The sequence below is a fragment of the Lipotes vexillifer genome, unplaced genomic scaffold, assembly GCF_000442215.2.
Source record: "Lipotes vexillifer unplaced genomic scaffold, Lipotes_vexillifer_v1.1 scaffold440, whole genome shotgun sequence".
In the NCBI taxonomy this organism is placed as follows: Eukaryota; Metazoa; Chordata; class Mammalia; order Artiodactyla; family Lipotidae; genus Lipotes; species Lipotes vexillifer.
Genome location: NW_006778543.1, coordinates 738,119 through 752,131, shown reverse-complemented (window position 1 = coordinate 752,131; position 14,013 = coordinate 738,119). Strand labels below are relative to the sequence as shown.

Sequence of the window (14,013 nt, the reverse complement as noted above, 5' to 3'; positions counted from 1 at the left end):
CTCTGGCGCTCTCAGGCCGGGGGCAGGGAGGGGCACGGAGTGCGGGGCGGGCCTGCGGCGGCAGAAGTCGGCGTGACGTTGCAGCAGCCTGAGGCCCGCCGTGTGTTCTCCCTGAGAAATTGTCCCTGGGTCCCGGGAACCTGGCAGTGGCGGGCTGCACAGGCTCCCCGGAAGAGGGGTGGGGGCAGTGACCTGTGCTCGCACACAGGCCCCTTGGTGGCGGCAGCAGCAGCCTTAGCGTCTCCCGCCCGTCTCTGGTTTCCGAGCTTTTAGCCGCAGCTCGCGCCCGTCTCTGGAGCTCCTTTAGGCAGCGCTCTTAAAACCCCTCTCCTCGCGCACCAGGAAACACAGAGGCAAGAAAAGGTCTCTTGCCTCTTGGGTAGGTCCAGCTGCAGTGGCTTCTCTTGTTGCAGAGCACGGGCTCTAGGCCCGTAGGCTTCGGTAGTTGCAGCACGTGGGCTCAGTAGTTGCAGCACAGGGGCCCTAGAGTTCGCGGGCTTCAGTGGTTATGGCACGTGTGCTCAGTAGCTGTGGCTCGTGGGCTCTAGAGTGCAGGCTCAGTAGTTGTGGTGCATGGGCTTAGTTGCTCTGCGGCATGTGGGATCTTCCCAGACCAGGGCTTGAACCCGTGTCCCCTGCATTGACAGGCGTATTCTTAACCACTGCACCAACAGGGAAGCCTGGCTTCTATTTTCTTAAGGAAGTAGGAGGTAAAGTCTTCTGAGATTTTGGCAGTAACTGGTAATAGGCACTTAGCATCATTCTTAGCTTCCATGAGTTCGGCTCAGTTATCACATTTCTCCTTCTCCCTCCTTTGAGTACAATTTCTGTAGCTCTAAATCCTTCATTGCTCTTTTGATTCGCACCGTGGGGTGACCCTTAATTTTGTATCTTCATGTAATATTCCAGCCTCCAAGAAGAGCATCTCCTTTATCTCTAGGCTGAAGTTACTCTTTAACTCCTCTCTCTTTGGCAAGACTGGACCAAACCTTCATGGTCTTTGAGGAGGGAACCATTTTCCTTAAAATGACTTGCACGGTTTTGTATTACTCAAGAGTAATCGAGTGGGTGTATTTTTCAACATCTTTATAGTAGATTTTAGTGTTTGACATGATGATTAATATAATGTTGTAGATTTTGAATTGTGATGACCTAAAGCAGGGTATTCATAGTGAGTGAATAATTTTGCTCTTTAGGCAGATTCTCCTGTTTGAATTTTTAGCAGAGATTTTTAAAGATCCATATTTTATATATATATATATATATATATATATATATATATATATAAATTACATAACTCTCTAAGTATATATGCTATAACATCTGTTTATTTGTGGTATACCTTTCTTCTAATGAGTATGATTTTGTTTTCAAGGCTGTTTGGTAGGCGGTATACCAGGTTCCAGGAAGTGGTTCTTTGCAGTGCAGGCAATATGTGGATTTTATCAGGTAATATAAATAACAAAATAGTCACTAGTGAATGTCTTTGTTAATATAAATAATTCCATGACCCCATTATTTAATGCAATCTTTTGGTATATTAGTTTTGTAGTTCTGACTGGGAAGAGATACATTTTGGTGTGGAAAAAGATGAAATTGAAGATGTTCTTCAAAGAAATATCGAAGAATGTTTGAGTGCTGTTGAGTGTTTTGAGGAAGAAGATAGTAATAGCAGGGAATCATTATCCTTGGCTGAGTATGCTTATGTACTTTTTATCATGTCTTTAAAATATTTGACATTATATAGTATTTTAGCCGTGAGAGTGAAGATTTGATATGTTAGCAGCTATAGTGAGGGAGTTTTACATAATTCAAATTTTTAACTCTTTGTTTTGGAAGACAGGCAATTTGGGCCTTTTATTTGAATAAAATTCTTTAAAATGCACAAACTGGTACCTGAAAATGTTTAGCTTCTTAAGCTTGCATAATTGCAGGAATCATAAAAAGTGATATGTCACTTTCTTGAAGCAAACTTCTGTCTGGTGTTATATTTCAAGAACTTGAATAGAAACTTTATTTAAGGTTAATAACTGGCATTCAAACCACAGTATCATTTTCATTTTGCTGTTTGAGACTGAAATATATGATTTCTTCAATTTATATGTATCTTCAGCATTTCAGGCATCTTTAAAATCCATAGTTTCTGAGGTGTATGTAGATGATTGAATTCACTTTTAGGTTTTTTGAATTGTGGTACAGTATATAAGATGATCCAGGTGATGTGTTTTGATAATTTTTTTTTCCTCATGAAATGTACCATCTCTGAACCATAATTCATTCTTGTCATTTCAGTCTTCTGTCATACTTCATTACAAAAACTCCTTTGTTTATTTTAATATTCAAATATTATACTTCTATAAATTGCTGCAGATTTTCAAACTGTGTTTTCCTGTTTTCAAATCATATTTGTTTATACTGATTAATGAGGGGAGACATTGTAGAGCCATAGAAAGGACATTGTAACAGAGGTGGTCTCTAATTATATAATATAGAAGTGGTCTCTGATTATATAATCTTGGGCCAGTCACTTAACTTCTCTGGTGCTTTATTTTCTCATCTGTAAAGTGCTGAGATCCTTTTAGATGATTTCTAAGATGCCTTCTAGCCTTAGGGCTCTTACCATTCCATACGTTTTCTCACCACTATTAGAAGATGGCAAGTATAAAAGTGATTATTTCTAGTAAGTGACCTAATAATTATTTCCACAAGAGGGAGCTTGAAAACTATACTTTACCGTAGGCGCCTTAAGTTTTTTAGACAATGGTGAGTTTATAATAAAAGATTTAAATACCTTTATGTTATATAATAAACTATCTTGAGTTCATCATATGGGTAAAATGAATAGATTTTAAAGAATTGGAGGAGAATATCATATTTTCCTGTCAGGGCTGTTACGTGCCATTCAGAGAAAAGCCGTAGCCTTCTCTATTAAATACTTAGTAATACCTTACTTTTAAGGTTCAGAAAAATGGTCTATTAGTTATGATTTATATTTAATATACTAGATATAATTTAGGGAGGGCTTTTTTCCCCTTTTCTGTTAATGTTGTTTGTTTGTTTTGGGGGTGTGGCTAAGAACTTGGACTCAGGGTTTGAATCCTAGCTTCCACACCTACAGCTTATGTGGACTTTAGGTGAATTATTTAAAGTGAGGATAAAAATAGTATTATAGTAGTGCCTCATGGGATTGTCATGAGGATCAAATGAGATAATGCTGAATGCTAAGTATTTAATAGTGTCTGGCACATAGATCCATTTAACTAATATTACCTATTATGATTATATGTAATGTGTGTATATATATATTTTTCCTAACCTACTGTTTTATTTTAGCCTGTATGAAGAATCTGCAGAAAATTTGCATCAGTTATCAGACAAACTTCCTGCTCCTGGTAATATTTTATGACTACTTTCAATAATTTGTACCTTATCTTACACTTTCTGTGAATGAGTGATAAATTCATTCTTTATGCTCGTGTTCTCACTTCTAACTTTGAAATGAAAAATGAAAAATAATTTTCTATATGAAGTTGTTAAAAAACATACTCTACTACTTTAATAAAGTACCTTGTTGAGACATCACAATTTTCTTAATTGTTTTCATTTGCTTAGACAAAAATTAGAACTTAAGAAATTGCTCATCTGTTTCCTTCTTCAGTTACTACTGAAGAAGCAGCTTTGCACTGTATATACCATTGTTTTCCACAATGTTCTATAGAACTCTACTCCCATGAGCAACTCCTAGAAAAAGAAGTTCTTTAACCTAGATCATTTGGATAACATACTTTTATGGTGTGAAGTCACTATACATATTATCAAATAGAAAGTCATGCAGTAAAAGAAGCCCTTGACTCAGCATTTTTTTTACACAATCCATTTTTTTTCCTATAATAGAAAGCATATTTTATGAAATACTGCATCATACTATTCTTAAAACTGTATATTGTCTTAAATTAATCTTTCTTTGTGTGAATCAAGTAGCTGATTCATCTAAAGCTTGGTACGCTTTGGCATCCACGAATACTTTTGAATACTTTTCTGAATATTTTCATTATTTGATGTCATTTATTAGGCAGATAGTTGTTGTGTCTGTTATATGTCAGGCGTTGTACCGGGAGCTGAGTATACAGTGATGAGTAAAGCATATGTGATTATCATAAAGGACTTTATAGCTCACAGTCTAATCCTTATATTCAAGATTATATTTTAGTATAAAAGATCCTATATGGAAGATAACTGAATACATTGATAAATAAACATGTCAGATTTTTATATGAAGTTCAAAATTTGGAATGTACAGTTGCTATTTTGGCAAATTGGAATACTTTCATTATCAAACTTTTATTTGGTTTCTGTTTCATTTTGACTTTTCTGGTCCTTCAGTAAAATTTATCATTTTATAAAATTTAAAGTTTCATGAAATTAACCTTCTTTCTCAGGAACCAATGATGTTGTCAGTATAATTGAGTTTCCTGAGTGTTTTATTGTTCTTTAAAAAGAGAAATAATTTATTTGAACATTACAGTTTTACACTAATTCATTCCCTTTTGTATAACAAAATTAAGTATAGAAGAACATAATGAACTGTACAGGTTTTTTTCCCCTCTGTTCAGTACAACAATAGCATTGATGATCTCAAGAGCAATGTATAATTAACCACTGGCACATAATTGGCGAGTAATTATGATATAGTTCATTGTTTTTCTGGCATATGCTAGCTATTTCAAGGTAACATGGCTTTAAATCAAATGTGAACATTTAAAAATTTTGAACTCCTGAAGATGTATATTGTTTTGAGGAATTTCAGAAATTAAAGTTAAAATCCTTCTTCATCTTCTAAATAAACATAAAATTCAGTTGTTCGAGGTACTGTTTTGAGACATTTCAGATCTAACATCTTTTTTTTTAATTAATTAATTTATTTTTTGAACTTATTTATTTTATGTATGTATTTTTTTGGCTGCCCTGGGTCTTCATTGCTGTGCACGGGCTTTCTCTAGTTGCGGCTAGCGGGGGCTACTCTTGGTTGTGGTGTGCGGACTTCTCACTGCGGTGGCCTCTCTCGTTGCGGAGCACGGGCTCTAGGCGCGTGGGCTTCAGTAGTTGTGGCTCACAGGCTCTAGAATGCAGGCTCAGTAGTTGTGGCATACGGGCCTAGCTGCTCCATGGCATGTGGGATCTTCCCAGACCTGGGCTCGAACCCGCGTCCCCTGCATCGGCAGGCGGACTCCCAACCACCGCGCCACCAGGGAAGCCCCCAGATCTAACATCTTTAAAAAATTATAGTTAATCAACTATGCTCCAATATAAAATAAAAATGTTTTTTAAAAATTACAAAAATGCCTTTATCTCTTTTTCTAGGTAGAGCAATGATAGATATAATACTGTTGCCTTCTGACAAAGATCCGCCTAAATTGAGAGACTGTTTGCCTACTGTAGGAGCATTAAAACATTTGAAGGAATGGTATTCAGCAAAAATTACCATAGCAGGAAATCATTGTGAAACGTAAGCTTCTTTGTTCATATTTGACTACTATCTGTGTTGTCCGCTTTTTACAATTAACTTGCTACCCTGTTTTTAATAGACCCAGCCTTTGAAGATTTTTTAAAATGTGACAAGATAGTTTTATGTCATACTGTGATTAGAGATTTATCTGTTGAGAAGAACCTACATTTTTCTTATTTCATACTTCATATTTGTGAGAAGTTTTAAGTTTTTAGTAACTGTTATTGATGCTTTCTTACAACTATTATTGAGCATTAATTCTCCAAACACATTGTGTGTTTTTAAATAGGTTTGTATTGTCCAGTGAACACCGTGATAAATACCATGGATACATGGATACACCAGATTTATAATGTCATATTTTTTATTTTATGTGCAATGTAGAAATAAATATATACTGTTGTGTTTTATGACATTTTAGTAAGGATCAACTGTGTATTACAGTTTTGATCCTTAAACGAGTATTGGATTTGTTAACTTCATGATTTTCTTCACTCAGCAATTGTTTATTGAGCACTCTCTTTATGCCAAGCACAGCAGTATATACTGATAATAAGAAAGTGAGATTTGATCTTTTTCATTGAAATACAGGGAGGAACAGAAATGCAAATAGTCATGATAATCTGTGATAAGTGCTATTATGAAATTCCATACAGAACAGTGTTGGAACAATTTAGGAGAGCAGTTCCCCTTTTGAAGATAAGAATTCATTCAATCTGTGTATATGTGTGTACATATGTGTATATCTGACGTTAAAACTAATAAATAATAATAGGAAAATCTGTTCATCTGTAGTATTAAGGGTAATTACTCATAATTCAAGGGGATGTTGAGATTAAATGAACACATGATAGCAGCTTCTTCAGAGACTGACTTAATGTTCTATAATATTAGTAGATAAAAGCAGCAATATAAACTTTGCATTTTTGCCTGTTGGGCTCGTAGCTAACTAAAACCATTAAATCTAAGTCAAATTTAAAACCCTATATTTAATTATCATAAACTTTTATTTACAGAAGTTGTCAGAAAATTGCCGAATACCTTTCTGCTAATATTGTATCTTTACAAGATCTCAGAAATGCTATTGATTCAAAGGAGTTATGGAGGGGAAAGATTCAGATATGGGAAAGGAAGGTAAGTGGATTTCTGTTATCACAGTTTGCAAAGCAGGCCTTTCGACCTTATTTACAACACAGATAGTTTAAATGAATCCTAATGAAAAGGTACCATATAAAGATGTTCTAGAAAAGCACTATCTAAATAGAACTTTCTTCATTAATGTAAATGTTCCGAATTTATGCTCATACAATAGTCCACTGGCTTCATGTTGCTACCAGCACTTTATACTTGACTACTTCAAACACAGAAATGAATCTTTTACTATATTTTACTTTAATTAATTTAAATTTAAATAGTGACTGTGATTGTTTTGGGCACTGCAGTTCTAGAGTGTAACATTCTTTTAAAGCAGAATTTAACATTAGTTGGGTTCATGTTTATCCAAGCTGCTTTAGTTCATTGCATATGTAAATTCCTGGAAAACTGCTTAGAACATGTTTTCTTATCTATGATACCACCTTAAGTGGTCAGTGCTTTCTGCTAACCAGCTGATTTTGAACAATTTTTTTTTAACCTTACTAGACCCCAGATTTCTCAACTATAAGATGAGAATATTAGATTAGTGGAACCCCGCTAATGTTAAATTTCTATGAGGCTCCAATTCTATTTTGCGTTCCCTTACTGTGAATGAATATGTTTGGTGGTTTTTATAAGCTGTGTCCATGTTGAAATCAATGTTCCTGGTATTTTATGTGTTTCTGTCTATAGGCAAAACTAAAAGAAAGTTTCTTAATGTTTGTTTAGTATGGGAGCACGAGTAGATCGTTGTGTTCCTATAAAGATTTATTGTACTAATTACTAGACTTTTTTCTCCTTTTCAATTCACTCTTAATTATAGTTTAATAAAACTTCTAATAAGACAACAGGAATTCCCGTGGCTGGGCCCTTCTTGTTGATTTGTACGCCAGCTCTTCTTTATCTCGGGGAAGTTAAATCTGCAGATAAATCTTCTTTGCAAGTGGTTTTAGTGTAAACAAGTCATATAGCCTACTAGAAGAATGCAGCATACAATTAGCTAGGAGAATTACTTTTGTATACATTTTTTGAAATTGCATGTCTACATACAGACAGATAATGGCAGGGTTCTGTGATTCTTTTATTCTTTTATGGATAAGAAATTAAATGTCCATATCTCCCCAGGCTGCATTTAAAACTTGAAATCACTTTTTGGTGGAGAATAGCTTTTAGCCTAGGGGCATTATAGTGATTAAGGACATAGATTCTAGAGTTAAGATTGCCTGCATTCAAATCCTAATTCTGTTCCTTGCTAGTTTTGTGTGAAGTGTTAGATAATATTTAGCCTCTTGGTGCCACAGTTATCTTTATCTGTAAGATGGGTGTAATAGTAGTTCCTAACTCAGATTTTTATGAGGTTTAAATTATTGAAAGCACAAAGTAACCATGCAGTAAGTGGTACCTCTCACTGTCATTACCGTTACTGTTAGTACCCCTGTTATTACTACTTCTGCAGGAATTGATCTTTTTATCAACAACTTATATTGAAAGCAAACTATGTGTGAGGCACTAAGGATCTAGTGGTGAATGAGACAAGCAAGTTCTATTTTTTGCAGAACTTAAGACAGTAGGAAGCAGGTACTGAACAACTATATGTAAAGGGGGTTGCTTTGTTCTCTGGTTGCAGAGAATGGGCTTAGTATCCTCTTGTGGGCTAGTGAAAGGCCAAGGAGAGCTTTTCATGAAAAATTCATGTGAAAGTTGAAATATGAATGATATGTACATAAATGGAAGAACTGCATTTTGAACTGAGGATCAAAAATAAATTTGCATATGGTTTTCCTCTCAACTTTTACATTGCAATAAGATGTATTAATCTTTGTAACTTAATTCATGATGCCTGTCACTGTGTTCTCTTCGTTTCTTTTCAGTTTGGATGTGAAATTAGTTTTCCTGAATTTTGTTTAAAGGGAGTCACACCTAAGACTTTTAGTACATCTAATTTAAAAACTTGCTTTCTTGACAAAAAGATAATACCATCAAAGGATAAGAGTATTTTGCCAAAGGTAATCTATGTTTAATTGTTTTTGCAATCATCTATTCATGAATATTTTATAAGATATGTTTGAATCTTCAATTAACATTACTAATATATGTGCTTAAGTGTGCTCACTTGCATAACTTTTACTATAGTTATAATTAAGTACTTAAATTATACTGTATTATCAGTATTGAATGTTGGCAAAACTATCATTGTTTTAAATTGTTTTCAAAACAGAACGATCCTAACTTTAGATCAGTATAGGCCTGAAACCACTTTTTTTTTTTTTTTTTTTTTTTGCGGTACACGGGCCTCTCACTGTTGTGGCCTCTCTTGTTGCAGAGCACAGGCTCCGGTCGCGCAGGCTCAGCGGCCATGGCTCACGGGCCCAGCCGCTCCACGGCATGTGGGATCTTTCCGGACCGGGTCATGAACCCGTGTCCCCTGCATTGGCAGGCGGACTCTCAACCATTGCGCCACCAGGGAAGCCCCTGAAACCACTTTTGACTTGAACTTTACCATGTGACCTTTCTAAGACTCAGCTTGAAGGGAGTACGATACAGTGGAAAGAGAACAGGCTTTGATGTTAGGTAGACCCGGGTTTGAAACCTGACTTTGTCACCTATGAGGTATTGTCGCCTTGGGTAGATCGATTAATTCATTTATGAAATGGAGATAGTAATAAACACTTACCTTACAAAGTTATGAGGGTTAAATGAAGTAAGAGATTAGCATCTGATATAGTACCTGACATTTGCTTCATTTACAGTTTAAGAGGTATTGATTCTTGTCCCATGTCTCCATAGATTTATTCTTAAAATGCAAGTAATTATAAAGTATAATAATTAAAAGGGCTTTGGTTGGCTTTTTTTTTTCACATTGGACAAATAATATAAGAAGTATTTATATAGAAGCACTTTAGAAATTCACTTTGAAGGATGCATTTCAAGAATGTGCAAAACATAGTGGTCATGAAGTTACAAGGATGTCAGACTGATGGGTAATATTTTCTGATCAAAGGGTGGCACAAAAGACATATTTCTGATGTTGACACATTTCCTAATAGTTCAGAATTACTTAAAGTAACTTACCATGACCATCTTTCACAGGAATATTAAATTCTTTTCTAAAGATTATAATCATAAGATTGATGACCTCAACTTTTCTGCTTTGGTAGTACACCATTCAAGTATGAATAATGTGTCTGATTTTTGCTGCTATTGAGAGAAATTTAGGGTTCAACGTCTTAAATAAATGTAAGCCTCTCTATGCATAAACAAATACATGCATACATACATACATATTTATAAATACACACTAAGTGTGTTGTGTATGTATGTGTACATACACATACATACACATATCATATATGATGAAATTACTCAGCTTTCTGCAAGTTTAAAACTTTGTGTGTTTGAAGGTGTGTTCGCTTGTCTTTGCCCTTGTGAAGCACTCTAGCCCCAGCTCTTGAATTACCTTCTTCACTAGCTCACTCTTAGTTTGGTTTTAGACTCTATCCAAAGAAATACTGAATTTTATTTCTCTGAGTGGAGCTTCCTTTGTTAATTAGTATTCTTGTTTTACTAGTTCTCTCTTTAATTACTTTAGTGTTTCCTCCAAGGGCTTTGTTTTGTTTTTTGTTTTTTTTTTATCTCAGCATACCAAAGTTCATCCTGGAGTGTCTTTTCTTTCTCTTTCTCAGTTTCCGCAGGCCCTCTTCAACATCCTAGCCTCCTGGCTTATCTGTCTGTCTTCCTAGAGATAAACAGGAAAAGTTAAGAACTTTTGTCCTCTGTTGCTTGCCTCTTTCTATACTCATTTTCCTCCTGTTAAAACTCTTTCCAGTTAGTAAGAAGTCTCCATATCTCTCCACTCAGAAATGTAGAATTGATATGGAAGAAATTCTTACCTTTGATAGAGAATTAAGTGTTTGCCTTGCATAATATGTAAATACGTGCTTTTTAAGACCCATTTTAAAGATTTTAAACCCTGATCACTAATTTGTTTACTTTCATTTTATTTATAGTATTTAAAGTCTTACATAATTTTAATTTCTTTTTTAGGTTTTTCATTATTATGGCCCTGCTTTAAAATTTGTGCAGATGATAAAATTATCAGACCTACCTTCCTGCTATATGTCAGACATTGAATTTGAGTTGTATCCTTTTCATTTACATGTTCATTATGGATCACAATTTTTCTGTGTCAAGTAAGACTGTTTCCTGGTACCACCATATTTAAATATTTGCCCATACTTTTGTTGTTGTTTTTCTTTTTTATAATATCAGTATACTTTTCATTGCCATTGCTTTAAGAGAAATTCTACAACTTGCAAAAAAAGAATACTCCTTCAGGCACGATATTTATGCCTCTAGAATAGGCAGAAGACTTCCTGAAATTATTACTCATTGCTTATGGGGTAGGTAAGAGGGAGAAATGTTAGGGATCTGTGAAGAAAAACAAAATAATTTGTATACTATTGGAATGTTCAGATGTTTCTCTTGCCATTGGCAGGATAGATACAAGTGCCAGTCCACTGTATCTTTTTAAATACTTAAGTAAATAAGAATGCTATCACATATGTCTGTAAATATTCAACATATTTTAGACTCTTTTTAAAGAAAATATATCTAAGAAGTTTTAGGAACAGACCTAAGAACAATATTTTATATAAAAAGAATTTGTTGTTGGCCAGAAATGAAACCCTAGTACAGTGTTTTTGAATTTTTATTCAGAAGCTCCAGTTTGTACAAATCTCTGGTTCTAATAGTTTAGAGTAATGCTATTTATAGTATCACTATTTCTTGATGTATTTTCAGAATCAGAAAAATAATTGTCCTTGGAAAGGAGTAATTGTGAGTTCCCACAGTTAAAATTTTTGATCAGTGAATTTAAGCACCTTGTGAATTGGAGAATCAAACTTATTTTAGGGAGTTGAATTATTTGACAGTTACCATTTCATCATTTCTTTAACTCCTTAGTGCAGAGGACTGACAAAAAACAATACCAAACAGAATTCCAAGTTGCTGTTGGAGCAGATTTCTTCCCTGTGTGGCAAGGTATAGAGGGTGTTTTTTTGTTTTTGTTTTTGTTGTGTTTTTAACTTAACATTTACAGATGTGTGAGAAAAGGGAATGTATTTTTTAAAATCTATTTCTGTGTGATGATTTGGTTTCTTTAACTTAACATAAGGTTTTGATCCTAATTCATGTTAATATACTTTGGACTTTTCATAATAACCCCAAAGTCTTCTGCAGACATGAAGTGATTTTTTATTTTTAGAAGAGATTTTCAAAAATAAGCTTCATGACTGATAATTGCTTTTAGAACACATTAGATTATTGTTAACCTACCCCTTTTACATCTGATTTCAGTTCTGTGGCAAGATATGTATATGCTTGCATTATCTTTTTCATGGTAGGATAGATAGGTGGAGGTGAGAAAAATGTCTAAAGCTTCACTAAATTATCATTTGTAAGTTTTCAGTTCTTCTTTTTTCATTTTGGTGATGTTTAGAAGATTTTCAGCTATTTCATTAGTTTATATATATATATATATATATATATATAAAACATATATAATGATATGGTAGAATTGGTATATTTAAAAAAATTTTTAACTACAACATAAAGAATTTTAAGTGGAATCATATAAAGTCAAGTACAGTTTTCAATAGGAAAAACTAAAATTTTATTTCTGGTTATTTGCTCAACTACCTTGTTTCTATGAAAACAATTTTTAATGCACAAAATGTTCATTGGCAATATTTAGATAACATTTTCTTATTATTTTAACAACAAGTACTCTATTATCAAATAGTCCTGCAGGGAGAAAAATGATTGTTATAATTATGGTTTCCCCATGGCACTATTAATCAAATCTTGGTTATAGTTCCCTTAGAAAATTGATGTAGTAAAGGAAATATGATTTTGGCCTTAAGATGCTTGGCTATATAATAACTTAAAATTTTGACTTCCAGCCTCATTTTTCCATGAAATTAATAGTTTTTAAACAGTGTATCAGAGTATTTATTTGATGAAATGGCCTTTAAAGGAACAGTCTGAAGATAATGTTAGCCTGTTTTTTCACCTCTGAAGAACCCAATGTGCTACATTTTGAAATGTAAAATTTCTTTTTTTGTTTATTCAACATTAGTTCTACTTTATGCATTGTATTAGATATTAGGGCTCCAATAATGGATTGTACAGATGAAGACTCTGCCCTCATGGAACTTACATTGTGGTAGGAAAAATAGAAAATAAGAGCTATGAAGAAAATAAGCAGGCTGAGATAGGGTAGTAGGGTGGAGGGTGTACTTTAAACAGGTTAATAAGATCGTACATCTCTATAGAAATTTGCACACAGAAGTCTTGTGAAGTGGTATAGTTTAAAAAAAAAACAGAAAAAGAAAAAGTACTAAGAATAAAAACAAACAAACAACTCTGTTCATATTTTAACCCAAGTAGCTAAATAGTTCACTATGTAACCCTATCCAGGAAATGAGAATGCCATTTATCATTAATCATCTCACCTATATTATCAAATAAGGGAGGGAGGGAATATGATATAGTAGAAAGTCTCAAGTAAAAGAACATGTACTTTAGAAAACTTTGATTTAAGTCCTAGCTCTGCCACTCACTAGTTTATAGCTTTTTAAATTGTGAACTGGAAATAATAATTCCTGTTTTGCCTATTTCAAAAAGTTGTAATGAAAACCAAATTGGAATATATTCTGTAAACTGTACAGTATGATATAAATGATGGTTGCTATCTAATTCTTGTCTTTGAAGTTTATGTGGCCCAAATGATAGACACACTTAAGTGAAACATTTTCCTGAAATTTATAAAGCACTAGAGATCCTCTAGATATTTTGAAGTTATGATGAAATTTTTAGAAATTAGTGTTATAGGTAATGTTTCAAGTCAAAATCAGACATATACCTATAATTTAACTCAGGTATAAAATAATTCTTAACCCATCTAGATATTGAAGATAGGCAACTCTAATCCTAGAAGAAAGCTAAACTCTTGATATCTATTAATATAGTATTTTCATTTGTTTTATTTTAAATTTGTTGTATTAGATTGTCATTTTTATTGCTTCTTGGACAATGACTGAAATATTGGACTACACTTTATCAGTCGGGGACAAATAAATGGAACTTTAAATATATGTTCCTACTTTAATCCAGCAAAGGGATAACTTTTAGAAACATACATTATGTAATTTGGCTAAAACTCTAAATGTGAAGCAGTTCACTGTCCTTTTACACTGTGTCATAGTTAGTCTTTTACATATTTGAAAAAAAAAATTGAATTCCATGGTCATTCCTTGAAATAATCCCAGTGCTTTATAACATGGTTTTCATTTATTTATTCAACTTTTCTTTTT

The 14,013-nt window shown here is 33.8% G+C and overlaps 1 protein-coding gene across 1 annotated transcript in view; it reads left to right on the top strand.

Moving 5' to 3' along the window:
- The window catches only part of MTBP (MDM2 binding protein), a 79,930-nt gene that overhangs the window by 10,170 nt on the left and 55,747 nt on the right, over window positions 1-14,013 (top strand). The window contains exons 3-10 of the mRNA XM_007451662.1: window positions 1,376-1,449; window positions 1,545-1,696; window positions 3,334-3,392; window positions 5,362-5,506; window positions 6,523-6,640; window positions 8,512-8,646; window positions 10,685-10,779; window positions 11,608-11,680. Coding sequence (XP_007451724.1) covers window positions 1,376-1,449; window positions 1,545-1,696; window positions 3,334-3,392; window positions 5,362-5,506; window positions 6,523-6,640; window positions 8,512-8,646; window positions 10,685-10,779; window positions 11,608-11,680 — 851 coding nt within the window. The remainder of the gene's footprint in view (window positions 1-1,375; window positions 1,450-1,544; window positions 1,697-3,333; window positions 3,393-5,361; window positions 5,507-6,522; window positions 6,641-8,511; window positions 8,647-10,684; window positions 10,780-11,607; window positions 11,681-14,013) is intronic.